The 18,420-nt window shown below is 45.3% G+C and overlaps 1 protein-coding gene across 11 annotated transcripts in view; it reads right to left on the reverse strand.

Annotated features, from left to right (window-relative positions):
- Positions 1-1,135: 1,135 nt before the first annotated feature.
- FAM13A (family with sequence similarity 13 member A) overlaps positions 1,136-18,420 on the reverse strand; it is a 133,833-nt gene continuing 116,548 nt past the window's right edge. For 9 of the 11 annotated variants that reach the window (XM_037379238.1, XM_037379230.1, XM_037379221.1 and 6 more), the window contains 7 exons: positions 18,123-18,343; positions 16,681-16,764; positions 12,487-12,582; positions 10,843-10,926; positions 6,654-6,850; positions 5,856-5,957; positions 1,146-4,850 (listed from right to left, as the gene is read on the reverse strand). In XM_037379238.1, the coding sequence (XP_037235135.1) occupies positions 4,724-4,850; positions 5,856-5,957; positions 6,654-6,850; positions 10,843-10,926; positions 12,487-12,582; positions 16,681-16,764; positions 18,123-18,343 (911 nt within the window). In that variant the 3' untranslated portion in view covers positions 1,146-4,723. Of the gene's footprint in view, positions 4,851-5,855; positions 5,958-6,653; positions 6,851-10,842; positions 10,927-12,486; positions 12,583-16,680; positions 16,765-18,122; positions 18,344-18,420 lie in introns of all 11 variants that reach the window. The other 2 variants (XR_005102993.1, XM_037379214.1) reach the window with 2 other exon arrangements.

The raw sequence follows: 18,420 nt of genomic DNA on the forward strand, positions 1-18,420 counted from the left end.
GGTCCTCTCCTTTTTTTGGCGAGACCAAAAAGAAAGTTGCCAGCTCAGGGCAGCTGGGGCAAAGGCAGGGCCATCGCTGCTGCCTGGCCACTCGTGTACTGCGCTGAGACACCCGCAGCGGCGTCTGACACGTAACAAAAACTGTCACCGAACACCTGCAGTCAAAATAGTTTTATTTTCTCATTTTATATAAAATATACACGTAACGTTTGATCCATTTATGTTAAAAAAGACACCCACCCCACCTCTACCAGCCTCCGCACTCCGATCAATTCAAATATTTGATATATACCAAGGTATTTGTGTAAATATAGCATGTTTGATGTATATACATATCCATATATGTATATGCTTCACCACTGCATGCAGGTATCCGAAGGGAGGCAGGCACAGGGATCACTCCAAACATACAAGGTTCAGCAAGTGTACAACACCCTGTGCTGCAAGGAGGTGCGCAGGCTGGCGCGACTCGACGGCCTCCCCCTGTAGCGGGAGGCGCTGCTCTGCCCCCAGCTCCGAGGTTGCAAGTTTTTTCTATGAATCTTCTGCATTTGGGGTGCAGGTGGGCTGTTCGCAATTGGACTCTGGGAGCCAGTCAGTGTGTCTTACAGCCCGAGCAAGGGGCCTTTGACACCGTGATGGTCAGAGGCAGCAATACCTCAGTAACCCCCTGAAGGAGAAACGGGAGGAGACGAGGAAACAGCGAAGCCAAAGGACGTTGAAAACCAAGCAGCCGTACGGCTCCGCACCCTGGATGTGCAGCAAGCACAGCTGGCCTGATGCAGGACAAGACTCGGGCGGGGGGCCCAGCCTCTGGCAGCTTGCTCTGCGTGGTTGCCGCCAGCCAGCAAGGGCCACTGAAGTAGCCACCTGAAGCAGCCACCACTTCAAGCCCAGCACTGGGCCAGTGGCTGGCATGGCCCAGCCCCACAAACAGGACAAGCTTCACCTCTGGGCACGGTGGGGACAGCTGGGGGCTACAGCCTGGCTCTCACCTTGGCAGCTCATTTCCAGCACCGCTGAATCACGCATTTGCAAACGTCTCCAAAGAGGACTTGGGAAGCACCTTGGGCTGGAGGACGTCTGGCAGCGCTTACCCTCTGAAACTTGCACATACCAGGAATAACAACTGAGGTCTTAGCAGAATGATTAAAAGGTAAGATGCTTTAATTTCACTGCCTTTAACATAAACATCTGTTATTTGACTGTTTACTCGAGAGTAAACAGAGTAAAACCAAATGCAACTTGTAAGGATGGCAAGTCTTCCTCTGTCTTTAAGTCTTGCAATCTTATTTTGTCTGCAAGCCATTCCTCATGTAAACAAGGGGTGATGATTTACGGTGTGGTAACACAGACACGCGTGTCTGAAATGGCCCCGGTAAATGGGAAGCCCAACAGACCGTACTGCCGTCCTACAGCAGACAGTTTGTTCTGGTGACAGGGAAAGAGGTTGTCTTATACTAACCAGCTTATTTATATCACATAAAGTACATTTTTGTACAGTACTTCACACCTTTTAAAAAACAGTCTTGTATTTAATCTTCTCCAGTCAATAGACATTGATGTTGGCATAGACAACTCATCAAACAAAACACAGAGATGTTGCTTGGATTGACTTAGGAGTGTGGTGGGGCAAACGTCATTTCTGGCTATTTGTGGTTAGTGGGAAGTCAGATCAGCTGTGGGAGATACAAAGACAACATTTTAGTGCTCAGGTCTTGGAGCCCTGCTCCTGTGCAGGCTTGGGAGAGGGGAGTTGCAGCATCTGCAAACCCAGGACAGAAAGTTGAGCATTTATACGTATCCTTCCACGACTGGAATTTAAAAAAATCACTTCTTCTCTACGATTATCTTTCCTAGCAGTTCCCTTTGCAACAAAGCAGATGATGATTATTTTTTTTTTCTTCTTGCCACAGGGAAAAACTTGAAAAGAACAGTTTAAGAATAGAGATAGCTAGGTGTGGTTTGTTTTTTTTTTTTTTTTCTTTTAATGTACAATCTCAGTTAACAGGTTTTGTTACTTTTAGCTCTCAAAGTTCAAAAATAGAAACTCTCTAAAGTGCATAATTGTACTTACATTTCATATAAACTATCTGAAATTCTAGCAATATACCATGTAAACAGCGGTAACTAAGCATCAGAAAATGCTACAATCTCATCAGTTTAAAAATAAAATGGACTGTTCCCTACTTATCATTTATCAAGATTTGTCAGGGGCAAAACCCAGCAAACAAGATAATTTATCAGTACACAGTGCAAACAGGCTTTTAAAAATAAGCAGAGAAAACATACTCCTGGGAAGCCTTGGCTCACTGGAAAAATGTGTGACTATGAAAAAGGGCAGAAACTGCTTCTCCTGTCCAGATAAAGATGCTCGGATTCAGCAAAGCACCCAAGCTTCAGTCCATTGTGATTCAGCAAAATCTCAAAGGTTGAGGCACGTGCTCACCACCTGTTTTTGCTTTGCTGAACTGGGCATGAACAACAGAAAACTGAGCCCAGCGCCAAGGACTTTCTGGCAATCCAACATCCTTTCTCATCCCACACTTCTACTCGTAGAGTGACATCCCAGCCAGTTTGCCTTAGCTGCTTAGAATGACTCGGGAGAGCCGACTATGGACTCAGAGGAAGAGCCCGTACAGCTCTGATTTCCCGGGCTGCCTTGTGTTCGGATGGGTTTACCCTGGTCAGGCTTCCCTTCCAGTCAAACATCTTCAAAAAGCAGTTTTTGAGCCCATTTGTCAGCTCAGTTAACACACTTAAAGGATCAGTTTTGCCGAGGCAAAGCCCCACATCTCTCAAGTGATGGGAACTAAAGCACCTCTGAAAAGCCAAGCCCTAAATTCAGTCTTCACTGATCTTCTATAAAACAGGCAATTTGCAATCAGTAAAAAGAAAACCAAAAACCAAACAACGTGGGAGTCCCCGGCGCAAGTGCTTTCACTAACGCACATCACTGCTTTACCCATCCAGACCAGCAATGGGCACGTGCAGACCCACTGGGAGAAGGTTGCCTTGTGAAGCGTTTATGGGATCCTGGAGAGACCAAACCAGCATCGGTGCTGGCAAGAATTAACACAGCACATACAGCAAGTGCAAGGGGGTAAGTCTAAGCACCACAACCCAAATACATCTATTTGTGAGCCCACTTGCCCGTATAAAGAAGGAAAGGGGTGAAGTTCTGCGAGTCCTCTGGCACAACCTCTGCGAGGCCTGGCTATGACGACTGGCACCGCATTTGATCTCAGCCACCTGGCTTCTGCCCGTTAGCTCCCCGGGACCAACGCGAAAGCAAGGCGATACAGAAATGCTCTCCCTGGGGCAGCAGGATTGAGCCCTGGCTCGGGGCTGAGCGGGTCGTGCGTGCAAGCCTCCGGAGCGGGAGAGCGAGTCCAGGGGGCCTGGGACTGCGGAGCTGCAGGCCCTCAGCTACTTGGTACATCCCTGAACTTGCTGCCTTTCACTCCTTCAGGCAGCACGTTTGGCATGAGCACCTGAATCTTTTCTGAAAGTCATGAACAAATTCAAAAACAATGAATTGTCAAAACCCGCACCTAACACACAGGCCCTTTCCGTAGGCAGAGCACGGCTCTAGGCTTTCCGTTCCCTTGCAGTATCCTCTGCTGGTACACTACCTAAACACACCGGGAAAAGACCATCCCCTGTTGCCACCATCGCAGTGTCATTGCTGCTGCCCACATCGTCTGATAGTGGACATAAAATAATAAAATTTAGGCTAGCAAGTATGTATGACACTCACACGGACGGTTCAGCTTAGATCTTACGTTTGTGTCGGGTGATGAAGCACATGTACTAACAGGGTGGGTCTTCCAGGTATCTTCCACATACTTGACACCAGATATTTAACCAATCGGCCAACCAAAATCCCAAGGGATTCTGACTTAAAGCTTTTAAAACCTCTTTTCTTCCCAGTTGCCCACCCGTGGTCATAATGTTACAGTATTACCTTCCAAGCAGAACAAGTCGGCAAGAACCTTTCTGTATGGCTCGTTTTCTTTGCTATCCTAAAGAGATGTAGGTACTTTCTTCTATTTCAGTCGAATCTGCCATCAAAAAAGTGGGAAGAAAGTCCAACTCGAGCCTGGGCAAAACCGTAACTCACACCACCTCTGGGTGATGACGAGGAGATTCTTACAGCATTTCTCTAGAGCAACAGAAGATGTTGGACTCCAAACAGCCAGGTCAAAAGTCTGAGCAAACCTTTACTGTAGCTACAAGAGAACAGTCTTGGTGCTATCTGACCTGTGCCTTCACATCAGATCAGTCAGGGCACTTGTCTGTGAAACTAAAGTAGAAGCTATTTGATGATTTAATCAGTATTCAACCTGCTTTGCCTCTTGCTACGATATCCTGGGAAAAAAAAGAATAGCATGGCTGGTTTTGATATTCTAAATATTACAGGATCTGTAAGCAAATCAAAACAGAAGGATCCCTTCAGTGCAGCCACTGAGTGCAGTGTCATGCCTCCTGCACTGGCAAACTCCATTTTGGGCATCAGGCCTGGAAAAAAAGACTGGACAACAGCAAGGGTAGGGAGTGATGGAAAGCCACCTTTCCTCCCCCTCCCATCTCTGGGAATGGCCCATCAGTTCCCAGGGAGCTCCTCAGCTCTCCCCAGCCAGGCTTCTGCTGCATCCGCTTCATGCGTTTGTCCATTTGGTGCTCTCTCCTCTTTGTTTGCTGGCAAAAACAATCTCTTCCTTTACATGATCTTGGAGCTAATATCTCTTTTACTGATCAGGACCTCCAGCAGCCTCAGCTTGGCCTTAATCTGCTTGTATTCATTGTATTCTTCAGCCATAGGAGTGCGGTCTTCCTTCTGCACGTTCCTAGTGGGAGTGAAAGCAGATCATGAGGATTTCTGTAACAGTCTTGCCTCAGCAACCTCCCTCTGTCCCTCAACAAGACCTACAAAGTAGCTCCTCTCCTCCGCTCCTCATCAGGGAATGAGACCAAACTTCCCTCCCCTCCCAAAAAGGAATAAAAGAGGGGCAAACAAACTGCTCTAACAAAGCATGGGACGTTTGCATATCGAGGCTGAACTCAATTCTGTGGTTCCAAACGCAAAACCTTATTTGAAGCATGCCCTGATTCTCTGAAATTGCCAACCTCTGCACGTTTCAGGAGACATCTGAATGTCAGCCTGCTAGCATGGGCAACATAAAATACAGCTGCTCCGGGCTTGGCACCACATCACTTACATCAACAGGGACACTTGTGAAAAGGAAGGTGCTGTTTGATCAGGTTGGTCTTAGCTTACATGAAAGTTTTCAGTGATTTTACAAGAACCTCTAAGGATGATGGCTGGTGGCAAGAAACTAACACGGTAACTTAGGAGTATAAATATATTAAAACATTCCCTCAGCTTATTAATGCGGGACATTTTCTGAAAACAATAAACTCAGCTTCACTGAAGCAGAAATACTTGTTAAACTGGTGTCTGAATACTTCATAGACAAGCAAGAATAGGACAGAAATCTAAACATATATCGTTAGGAAAAAACCAAATTATTCTATCACCGAGAACCTATTCCACCATTCCTGGCAGCTGTGCTAGAGGCAGCGAGATTTTCACAATCTGTACTTTTGCTTTCCACTGCTTGTCCTAAGATAAAATTTTCAAAGAGGCTGTTGTCCCTGAAGTTCTCTGGGGGGCAGGGGGCAGAGAAGAACCTAATTTTAATGGGCAACTGTAATGAATGTGGGTAAAACATTGATGATGATGAAGAAATACATAATAGTGAATTCAGGTGTCTTTCTGTATCTGGAGGTCTTTGTGGATGCCAAACATTAAAAATAGCTGAAGGACAGGGAGACAGCTGAGAAATTATTACCTTCCATTTTGTCGGAAAAAATTATCTTCAAAGTCTCTCAATTTTTTCCTGATTCGCTTTTTCTCTTCCCTGACTTCTTGGAGCTGTTCTAACAGTTCAGGGCTGTTGGGTTCAAATATAAACAAGATTATACACGTGTACACAATTAGAGCAGGAAATATACAGTAACTCCACAAATGTACGGTTGTACCTATGCCAAGCAATGGAGCTGCTCCTGCAAGCAGCTCTAGCAACCTGATGTTACTTGCAACAAAAAACTCTCTGAATTTTGTTCAGCAAAACGACCATACACTTAAGCTGAAGCCTCTAAGGAGATCAAGTGTGCATTTCACAATTCACCACTAACTCCTATGAAAGAGTTATGCTGAAGATGGGTCTAGTTTTGGTGACTTTTACAAGACCAAGATTCAATGGTGACAGCTTAAGGATACCACCTACATGCGTTTGCATCAGACCCAGCTGCTAGAAACTAGCAAAGCTAGTTCAACTTGATCTCTCCAAAAGCTGAAAAGCCTTGTAGAGTACAGGGTTGTTTTCATGATAAAGCCTTGCCACTGGTGAAGTGCAGCTACTATTTAGTGCTAGAATCCAAAGATGCAGAAGTCCAATATCAGTATCATGACAAGGCAGTTTCTTCCCCAACCTTCATATGAGGGTCTACTGCATTTAAAAATAAAGCTCAAAACCGTCCAACTCAGATCATAAATGGGGGAAAAAAATTCTAGACACTTCTCTGACAAATAAAATGCTATCTTAGCAAGAAATAACTTTTTGAAGTTGTCTGTGAATTCAACATACATGGATGCTTCATGGAGATTTGAAAGCCCCATATCCTGATTGCTCCTAGATGGCATCTTATCATCCACCGGGGAAACAAAGCCGTCAGCATCATCTTCTAGTTGATCCAAGAAGCTACGCACGTTGAAATCTGTTTTCATGGTAATTGTGAGATCTGCCTTCACGTTGCTGTCCTCCTCTGACCCCTCCTCTTCCTCCTACAGAGAGGGACAGAGCACCCCCGTAACAGAACAGGTTACTGCTTTCCTTCTTAGAAACAGGCACCTCCTTTCACCACATGCACTGGGGAACAAGTACAAAAAGAGGTGGATAGGCAGAGCAAGCACTTTAATTGCCAAGCAATACGGGACACCAGAAGACCATCAGTAAGCCACCCTGTACCCAAAGCATGTCAGAGAAACTGCAACCACCAGCTCAAGACCAGTTAAGGAGACCCAGGGCAACAAAACCAGGTGGAAAAAAACCCTGGAGTTCTTAGCAACGTGTCGCTTTGTTTATGTATCCTGATGTAAATAAAAACACTTCCAGTCATTATGCGTACTGTCTAAAGCATACCAGCCATCCTCTAGGTTTCCCTACAAATACACCTGGCAGCATACAGATTGCCAGGTTAAAATGTGAAACATTCCCTCAATAGATGCAGCTCAACAGCTCGCTGTAACGGCTGAATTCCAGACCTCAAACACTTGCGCAGCGATAGCGATGAGCTCAGATGTCTTTCAGTGGCCCAGATGTGGGATATGATTGACTGTAAGAGGACTGCTGTTGCTAACATGTTCCCAACGTCAGCTCTGCACCATTTAGTTGGAATACACTAAAACTGGAGTAGAAACTCTGCCCAGTGCAATTTCCCTGAAGTACACTGATCATTGGGTTGTTTCAAATTTTTTTTGCAAAATTTAGAGGCACAAGATTTGAAAGTGTCTGCTGTGCTTGCTAATTCACAGTATCACTTGTCCTGTGACACTGTCCAGAAATCATTTGGATTATCAGGGAACGGGGCCCAGTTTTCTCTTACTTACAGAGACATTTCTAGAAGGCAGTTTTCAACCTTAATATAAGGCATGAGGCATAAGCATGAGAGGAAGGTAATAAATGCCAGCATGGACAGTAAGCCTCTTAAATATGTATGTGTGTATATATATCTATCTTAACAACCACATAACTCTAGCCAGGAAGGATTTAAGCACATGCAATTCTTTGAAGGCTTTTGAGGTCTAGTATCACCAAAGTCTTCAAGTGTATGCAAAAATACATTGTTGCACTGGGATCAAAAAAAGCCATTTTCTTTACTTTTTTTCACGCGATTCCTTGTGAGTAGTTCAATTATTCCTACGCGACTGCTCCCATATTTCGAGCAAAAAGGGAGAAAGTAACACTAGGACCTGGCATAGTCCCATTAGATCCTCAAAGTCAAAGATTTATGAACCTGTACATTTACATGAAATCAGAGTTTGCCCAGAGTATTCTTCTTTTGTTAAAGCTCTAGGCCATGAAAATGCACCGCAAAGCCACAGGCTGAGAATTACAACTAAGGTGGAGGCTTGAGGATGAAAAAAAGGTGAGCTGAGGAGAAGTTTTGAGTAATAATAATAAAAGATACAGATAAATTGGAATACATCTCAGGAAAATCTGCAGTGAACTTGCAAAAGTTAAAGCAATATTTAGCATACAATTAGACAAAACCATTTCTCCAGATGTAAATTATATAGTTTAAACAGAAGGCCTAAACCAGCAGTCAGGTACTGTCCTTAAACCCTGCAAACAACTTCATGCTGGGTGGGGGAGGGGAGACCATCGCTTGGTGCCATTTACCGGTCCCCAAGCATGCCGCCCTGCCCTGCCGGGTAAGGGCAACCAGGGCTGAGGCAGGAGAACGCCAATCCTGCTGTGGCGTGGAGGAGGATTTGCGAAGTCAATCTAAGCAGTAAAAGCGGTGCGCTTTATTGTAGAGGAATCTCTCTGGCACCAAAGGAGGAGCTCCCGTGCCCTTTCCTGGAAGACCCAAGTTGCTTCTGGAAAGAAAGGGAAGGGACAATTTTCCTAAGCGTTGTGACAAACCGCTTCCGAGGACATATGCAAGGTGTGTTCCTCACAGATGCCCACGAGCCCATCTCACTTGCTCCACGCCAAGGCCCCAGTGCACTGCCCCTGCCAGCAAGGATTATTCTGGCCCAGAGCTCAGGACAAACCTCCTGCCAACGGAAGCCCATGGGAGGAAAAGAACGTGTAGAAATTTCACTTGTCTTGACCTCAGTGCCAAAACACTAAATCTGGATGTCACAAGACCTCTTAAAGCATTTTGCTGTTTAAAACAAAGGAGTGAATTACAAGTATTCTTAGTAAGAACTCGAATGGAAATGGCCATCTAAGGCCTTTGCTTTAAACAAGTCTCACACGGGAATCTTATTTTAAACCTGCACTGGCATTTACACCGCAAACCAGAATGATCTTCACTGACCAGATCTATTTGGCTTGCACCTACTTGGATCTTTACGCAGTCATGAAGCATCTGAATTTTCCAGAGTTACAAATATAGAATCTCCAGAGCATCTCATCATCGGCACTTCCAAAAAGCAAACTTTGCAATCGTTTTTTCAACACAGACAATATTCAAGATATCGTATCCAAATGTTTGGTAAGGCTTCACCTCAAATCAATTCCAAGGTTTTATCCAGCTCTCCCAAATGCTTAGAAAACCAAACCAAACCAAGAAACCACAACACCAAACCCCCGAAAACACAAGAGTGACAGGGCCTGTCGAGGCAGGCAGTGCTCTGCCCATAGCGGACCTATGCAGGGGGCACGTTTCGGAGCCTTTTGGCAATTTCCTCCCTTTAGTTCTGAATGTGGTCCAGTGCAAAGCTGCCACATGCAGCTTCACAGGGCCCTACTTCAGTGTTAATAGGCATCGAAGTGTTCACAGGCTTCAGGCTGTCACCCCGATCTTCAGTCAGAAACCCGCCAGGGTTTGCATTCCCCGCAGGTCACTGCTGAGCTGGTGTGATGCTGCCCGGCACAGCACCAGCCATGCTGCGCAGCAGAGATCACCGTAACTGACAGCTCTAAGTTCTGACTCTGGGTGCAAGCATAGGTGAAAAATAAGAGGACACACTAAAAGAAAGAAACGAACCCAAACCAAACTACCCCCACCAGACCACTATTGCAGATTTGATCCAGCAGTTATCTAGAAAATACTGGTTGCTCAGTGACGATTAACTAGCCTCCAACCAGCAGCTTAACACCTTCATTCTGCGATCTGGTTTTAATGAACACGTGCCTTGAACAGTCCCATTAATATGCAATCTACTGTAACTGCCTAATAATCAAATCACCTTGGATATCTAGGTCTGCAGTATTCACACCGTTAACCAAACTCTGGCTGATTTAACGGATAAGTGACCCAAGTGTGCTGAAGCACTTTTTCCCCGTTAAATCGCAAAGGTAACAAAAGAAAGCCAGGGCCACCCAGCTCCACACTGCATGTCCCGGTCAACTGTTGGACAACTTCTCAGGGGAAGGCGGCCCGATATCACAGCTGTCTTCAGCATCAAGAATGACCACCCCACAGCAGCGCGACAAACAATAATCCTCCCATCCAAATCTAACCAAGCGTTAACTAGCAGAACCAAGTTGTTCTTAACTTCCGTCCTCACGTAACTTGGTTAGAAATACCCTTCACAAGGTGGTGACCAAAGAGCCCTGGATAAAATAAGCATGTGAATGGGAGCAGGTAAAGGATCCACAGGTGCCCCAGTTGGCTCCACGTGCGAGTGTTAGTTTTGTGAGAGCTCATTCCTGCCACGGTGCAAGCCACAGAGCTTTGGAGTGAGAAAAACTACCGCAAAACAAGTTAGTGTCATTAAAAAGAAAGGAGGAAAGGAAGAAAAAAGCAAGGTACAAAGGTAATTGTGATTTCTTTTTTTTAAAGCAAAATAAATTATGTGCAGGTGGAGGGGGAAGGAGAAGGATGGGAAAGAAAGCAAAGCCAGGGAAATACTGTACTCTTATCTACAAGGGAAGAATTTGATCAGAACTGGCGAGGCTTAAAGCAGCTACTGATTTTTCAGGAGGACACTGCGAAAAAATCAACACTGATGGAAAAAAATAAATCAATCATTCTTTTTCATTGGTATAAGGGGAAAATTGATGCAAACTGAGCAATTAGTTAGCAGCTGGAGGTCTTCACCTTTATCTCCTTGAAGAAGGAAGCTGTTTCGCCCTCGATAATTGGCTGCAGCAAAGGGCTTCTCCGCTTGCTGGAGGGGGAACCCTGTGACAGGTGTTAACAAGTATGTTACATTATGAACCCCTTTCTCCTCCACCACCTGCTCTCAGCTCATTCTCACCCATACATTCACTCTCAGCTCATTGCTGGACCATCAGGAGAAATCTACTTCTTAAACATGCCTGGCAAACCCCCTGAACCTTGGGCTGTTTTCTCTCAGGACACTGGACATTGCTTAGGAAGGGACATCGCTGCCAAACACTTTTAAGAAAAAAAACTTGGATGCTGGAATACTAGCTGGGCAGGAACTACAAAGGAAAGGCTGCAAGAAAATAGTCCCCAGCCCACGGCCCATACACACACCCCACATCTGGCTGGCTCTCCAGAGCTACAGTACAAGCCCAGCTAGGCTTCCCAGGCTTGGTTTCCAGGACCCTGATTTCCCACTGAATTGTCTAACGATGGTAGAGATGGATTTTCAAATGTGTCCCGCCTCTGCATGAGTCTCTCGCTGTTCTCACTTAAGGGGCTGGGGAAAGCCAGTCTTGTCTCTCCTCTGCTAGCCACCGTACAATTTCAGTTTCCCATCTAAATGGGATCTGACCTCTCTCTTTTCAGAGCTTTGCATTAAACTGCCCATGCACAGCTACACAGTTTCTTCCTTCTTGATTGCCAGCACCATCTTCACAGCACACATTTTGGGGAGTACTCTGCATATTCAAGGAGGATCAGCTTTTTGTTTTGTTTTAAATGCAGGACCATCTCCCACTATTTACAGAAAACAATGCCACTTCCCAGTGTGACTGAACTGAGCAATGCTGTGCCAGCCCATTCACTTCACTGCCCCTCTACAAGAAGTGGCCAGGACATAAGCGCTGCTTGGGAACAGCAAAAAAAGTGAAGGATCATACATGACAGAGTAAACAGGAACCATGATAAAACAATTCTCTTTCCACAGACAGGCTAAAAGTGTTCTGTGTGGGTTTTTTAGATCAAATAATTTTTAGAAAGTGGCCTACACAAGTTGTCTAAAATTAGAGATAGTGCATTTACTCCCTAGATGGGTGCACTGGATTCCTGGCTGGTGGCAGTGCCTCCTTGCCAAAGCACCACCTCAAAAGAGGTCCGCCACTTGCAGGATTTATTTAATACACACAAAGCGTTAGGAGACTGTTGGCCCTTTCTCTCAGCCAAGGAGACTGGTATCTCCTGCGGGACCCACACAAGTCTGTGTTCCTCACATACCAGCCTATGTAACCAAGCAGCATGGAAGACCTACAGCTCAGAGGATTGGTAAGAAAAGGGAAGTGAGGCTGTAGCCAAACACAAGATGATGAAGTAACAGCAGCAGCTCAATGGAAAGAGAAGAAACAACACAAGGTGAGATGTGCCCCATGGCTCATGGGTGGGCAGCTAGAGGCCCCTGACCAGCTTTGCGCGACTTCAGTAAACGGTGTGTCATAGATTGACTCATTTGCTTGGTCTTTGAGTGATAAGGGAGGCTGGGACTTGGCCTTAGTGACTGTGTTGTATGCAAAGTGTGGTGATTGCTGTTTCCTCAGCCCAAAACTGAAGAAATAGCCCCGAAAACAACACTCTACTCACAATGATAGGGATGGTGTTTGCTCTGGAGAGGATCTGCTTGACCAAGCGATACCTGTCATACAAAGGCTTCATCACCTGTCGTTCGTTTTTGGTAACCTGAAAAGGAAAAAGATTTGAGAACCATGAAGCTTGCAGCAGATGCTCCACTCTATAATGCATGTGCTTGTGATCGCTGTTAGTCAGAGGGGGCCTGAACAGAATCTCCTGAGGATGATGGGTTAGCAGCATTAACCCTGAAACTGGTAATGCAAGTGCTCCCATACATCATTACATCTCCTGTCGCAGGTGCCAGATGAAGCAGCACCCAAGCTGTGGGATGTCTTGTAATGGGGCTGTATGAGACAGGTTGTTTAAATGACCGGTTTAGGTATGTCCACAGCACAAAATGACCCACAGAGGCAACAGTCTGTGCCTGTAATCACGTCTACCATTATAAGGCACAACATGAGCTTTCCCACCCTTGTTCTTGTGGCTGGGGCCTCAGAGGCAATGTTTATGACGCACAAAAAGAGAAAAGAGGTGCAATGACTGGATACTGCAACGTAAGGAGTCTTTCTCAGGGTAGCTAAACTACAGGTATCACAAAAGCTGACCTGGCTTCGCTATTCCTCCTAATTTCCTGTCCAAGGCCGCAGTTCTTCATCTTTTGAACAACCTAACCTTGCTCTCCACCCCTCCTCCCAGCAACCTTGCTGAGGAGAAGTTACCACAGAGCTGAGAAGGGATGAAGGTGCCAGGGCTGTGTGGCACAGAGAAGACAGACTAGTGCTGTAATGCCCACCCCAAGCCCTCCTTACACTGCTCTGCCCCTGACTCTACTCTCCCTAGCTGTGGTCATGCTCCCTCCCCCGTGTGACAGTGTTACAAACTGCCAGTGTTTATTTCTGGTTTCTTTCAGACCCAAGCTAAGCTGAAAATCTTAGTACCGATAGTGCAGGAGAAGGGAAGACCTAACAGCTAGTAACTCATGTGGTAAAAGCAAAGGTCTGTCCAACCAGGTACTAGCTGTGAGGAAGTCAGGGTTTATTTCTTCAGTGTTTTGTTACAGCAGGCTTAGAAAACAGAGTACTCGGCAGAACCAACCTGACCATCACCTGTCTTTGTATTCAGTACTGTCTGACCCACATCCTATGACTGTCTTTCCATTAGCTCTTTTGTCTAACTTTAGATTATAAAGCTCTTACAAGGTGAAGCTTTAACTGATTCTGATGCCTATCTTCCTCAAGGCTTTTTGCTGCTGCTAATCACCAAAGCATCTGAACAGCCGCCACACAAAAATCAACAGTGTAACCCCCTAGGGAGCTTTGTACAGTCTCCTTTTCTGCAACAGAAATAGGAAGGAAGGGAATACAGCTTAAGACAGGGAGGAGATTTTAAAATGAACGGTCTTTTATTTTGTCTGCAGTTGACTTTCATTGGAGTGAGCTTCCTAAAACTTTCTCATCCTCCCTCCAAGCAGGGCAGGGTGCTGGTTTGCAAGGGGCAGAAGAGCTCCGAGCACTCCCAGGAGTGGGACTGGCAGGGAAGAACTCTTAAGAATCTGGAGGCAGCATCTTCCTCCTGATAATCAAGTTTCTTTCTTATGTTGGGGGCAGATGAACAGGGAGGAAGGAGGAGGAAGGCCTTTTTATTCCTTTCTGGGTTCAATACGAACATCCCCAAGCCTGACAAGGGGCGTACAGAGGGGCAGTCCCAGCTCTGGGGCCTGCATGCCCCACACCTCTGGAGCACAGGCCAGCTCCAACACCCTCAGGCTGGCTGTTGGTTGCATAAGTAGCACATATGGATTAGAGGGATGTGAGCAGCATCAGACAGTTCACTCGGCCCTCTCTGTATTGAGTGTTGTGTTGATCTGTTGCATTCAATGGCACTGGCTAGCAAGTTGCCTCCAACTTAGGGTATTTGTCTGCAACCCGTCAAGCATGCTACTGGAAAAACTGGGTAGCCTGCCTCTCTCTCATTCTCCCTAGCTTTACTAGGTTAGCGGTTAGTAGATCAGGAGGCACAGCACTACTGTTAGCTCAGTCTCTTACTAAAAAAATAAAACAAAAAAAAAATGACTACTGAGGCTGAGAACTAAACCTTCAATTAACAACATTTCAAAGCCGATAAATAGCACTGTTCTGCACAGAAAAATAAACATAAGCCTTGGAATGGGCAAAAGATCCTTAGGTATGTGGAAGAATGGAAATAAACGACATGCCTCAGTGTCTGAATATCAGCGTGGAGAGAGAACACAGAGAATTAATTCAGGCATTAGAAGTGTATGGGGCCTGAGTCAGCCCTGCTGATTTACACCAGCACACTTAACAGAAGGCAGATTCTGAAAGAAAATGTTTATCACACAGGCAAACTGTCTCAGTAGGTAAACATAAGTAATACCAGCAAAACCTAGGTATATTTTGGGAGAACATTAAAATGTAAAAAGCCTGTTGGAATAATGGAGCCTTTGACACAACTCTGGGGCACACTCCACATGGCAGAAGAGCAGCAGCTGAGGAACAGACCACTGCTTGCATTGTCACAGCAGCTCCAGAATTTCTGCAGAGATGGTCTTTTTGGCTTAAACAGTTCAGTTCCACCTTTGCAGGTTCATCTACCACTGGTGCAGAAAGACCCGGTTGCACGATAAATGTCAGCTCCATTGTTTATCTTATTTAGTTAAAATATCTTTAAGAAAAAAAAAAACTTGGCTGAACTATCCCCATTCTCCTCAGGCTCTCAGTACTTTTCCACTGCTGCAGTGCCAAGCGCTGGGAACAGCAAAAGCTGATCAGCTGCAGTCCTCCTTGCCATGCAGCGTTGCTAGGTATAGACTGCTTACTTAAACCCAAACAAATTAAAAAGCAGTTGTATAAATAAAGCATCAGAAAGGGGAGGAAAAAATAAAAGGTATGCTGACAAGCTAGGCTCTGGACTTGCCCTCTTTTTTAAACAGATTTAAGTGAGTTCACTTCAACGAGATGCCACCTGTTGATTTATGTCATTGTAAAAGCAGAAAAGCAGACTGTCTCGGGGGGAGGCAGGGAAGGTGAAGTGGATTCCCTTGTGCTGGCCTTTTGCTCCTTCACCCAAGAATAAAACTGCACGTCCTCTCATACAATTATGCTGTTTTAAGTTGCCAGTATATGTGACTGTGCAATATTAGCCCTTCACAAAGGTATTTAAGTAAATTAGCAATACTTTTTTTAAAACAATGGACAAAGGAGGAAATAATTCAGGAGCAAAAGGAAGGAAGCGATCAGGAATCCCGTGCAGCAGCAGAATGACAGATTTGTCAGCTGCACTAATCAATTTGCTGCTCCCGAGCCGCTGCTCAAGGGATTAGCACCACTCTGAAATTAAGTTACTTCACCTATACAGCGGGTAGCAAAGATTATAACGCCGTCAGTGAAAGAGGAGGAGGGATTCATACAAAGCCAACAATGGTGTCCTGGAAGCCACAGTGTTTCTGCCATGGCAGGGACACAAATACTTAATCCTCTGTCTTCACAAATAATTTTCCTTTGTTAAGATCAAATGTGCAAGAAACCTCATGACCTTTGCTTCCCTGGCACTTGGAAAAAAACATTGGTTTCTCAGAAGAAGAATGAAATTGCCTTTCAACTTATGCTGGGCTGCTTAGGAGACAAACTTGCATGAACCTTTTGGCACAAGCAAATTGTGCAAATAGCAAGGTGCTGGCACCTCCCTGCAAACAGCAAGGTGCTGGGAGAAACATGCTGTAGCTCCTCCAAGAAGGAGCAATGTATGCACACCTGTCTTCCCAGTTAGCCACTAATACTAGCAAATTGCAAAATTCCTGGTTGGATGGGGGACCACACACAACTATTCACATGCAGACTATATCCCCAGTAAAGGTGGCTGAGTCCACTGGGCCACAAACTGGGTATCTGTGGATCCTGGTGAGTGTGATGCTAAAATAATGCACATTCTGCCTCAGTCAGCCTGGAGGCTCGGTCCTACGGGTATCTGCCAAGCACAGCGCCGCGTGCAGACATCGCCTTGCTGAGAACACACTCTTGGGTAGCGATGGCCGCGAAGGATCAGAGAGGTAGATTAGAGGATGCACGTGTGGTTTGAACAGCAAGAAGTCTAATGACTGTGACATCAAAGGAGCATTAGGGGGATCATTTACCACAGACAAAGACATATAAAGATGTACTTTATAAAAAAAAATGCTGCTGTACATACCGGTCTGCCATGAATGCTTTCATAATACAGCAAAGCTTTTTGAAGAGCCACTTTTTCAGCTGCTATCTGATCTCTTGTCATGTCCTATGAAGAACGGCATACAGAGAGAGGAGGAAGAAAAAAGAAGTCAAGATTCCTGGACTGAACAATATTGATCTGTGGCCTAACCGAGTCACGCCATTTTGTCATTAAAATGTTCTGAAGATGGGTCTCTGCCTTCCAGTCCTCTCTTCCCAGCTATATTGCCAAAGAGACTGTTAACATGAGTGGCACCCTATGCACAATGCAGGAAGATTAGAACCATATAAAATTTGTATATGAAGGTGTTTTATGTACATATCGGGGACTTACCAATTATCAATGTGCTCTGAGAAAACAATGGCATGCAACTTTTAATCACAGCGCCTCTTTTTCAGTTAAAATCCAACATGTAAATTCTACACCAAAACACATTTTCCTTCTTTTTCTCCCAATCTGGGGCAAGCTCCAGCACCTCTTGCAAAGCTTGCCATCTTTGCTTTGACTGCCATAAACAGACTACCAAGAACTGAATTGCAGTCAGACCATCTCCTTCTGCCAGTTCTGCTATAGAGTGAGAAGCTCTGGCAGACAGGCTGAGGGGACCAAGCCAAAAAACCAAAGGGCAGACAGTTAGGGAACTCTTTTAAGTAAGTTTGCCAGAGCTCCCCCACTGAACTTGCCTGACACCAGGCCTTCTCTCCCTATCATAGCACCAAAGACTATCACAGACCCTCTTTTAAACAGCCAGGCTGTGGATTCTTGCTACCACCAGAAAACAGCCGAACACACGCTGTGTATCATCTTCTGAAGATCTAGTAAACAAAGATAATGCTGTCTGCCCCTCTCTTACAAAGCATGCACAATTTATGTGTCAACAGACTAAAGGACTTCACTTCCAAGGCTGCCCAAACCTCAGGAACTAGCAACATCAGACACAAAGATCTCCCTGCTCACAACCCTCAGAGATCACAGCAGCTAACACAGCTCAATGCAAAACTCTGAAGAGTAGTGACAAAAACCCTGAGAGAAGAGCATTCAGCTTTGGAGCGATAACTAGAAGAAAACAGATGACCCGATGTCCAGAATCACTGGAAGACTCAGAATTTGCCAAAAGCCTTTGTGGATAACAACAGAAATAGCCAAATACAGGGCAGGAAATATTGCAATAATTCAGAAACTTTACGTGGAATATACAAGGATCAGGAAAAGCACACACAGTGACATTCAACAGAAATGAAGGTCTGGAAAAAAAATCAGGTACTAAAGGCAGAGGGAAAGAAACTAAAGCAAGTGAGCCAGGAGTAAAGGCTGTAGACTTTGCAACAAAACACAGAAGACCACAAGGCTTTCCCAAATGACTCTGCAGCCATGAGTGACCCACTTGTACTTAAAGGCCTAAATTTGATCTGTCTAAATCGTACCTTAATATCTTCAGGTCGGTTTGTCTCTGTTCGTTTTTCTTGAAGCTTCTTCTGGATAGAATCAAGGGTCGCTTCCACTGCAGGCTTGGCAGAGTTATCTGACAGGTCTTGCTTCTTGTCATCGTCCTTCTCGAGCTGAGAGCCGAAGCTCTTGGGGAGCGTGTTGCTTCGCTGACGCACAACAGGGCCAAGGTCTTCCTCCGATATCTTTAGTTTTGACTCTAAACGGGGCATTCGGGGGAAGAGGAGTAATTTTTCTATTTAAAAATGTGGCAATGACAAGATCGCTGCCTAACAT

The sequence above is a fragment of the Falco rusticolus genome, chromosome 1 (assembly GCF_015220075.1).
Source record: "Falco rusticolus isolate bFalRus1 chromosome 1, bFalRus1.pri, whole genome shotgun sequence".
Lineage (NCBI taxonomy): Eukaryota > Metazoa > Chordata > Aves > Falconiformes > Falconidae > Falco > Falco rusticolus.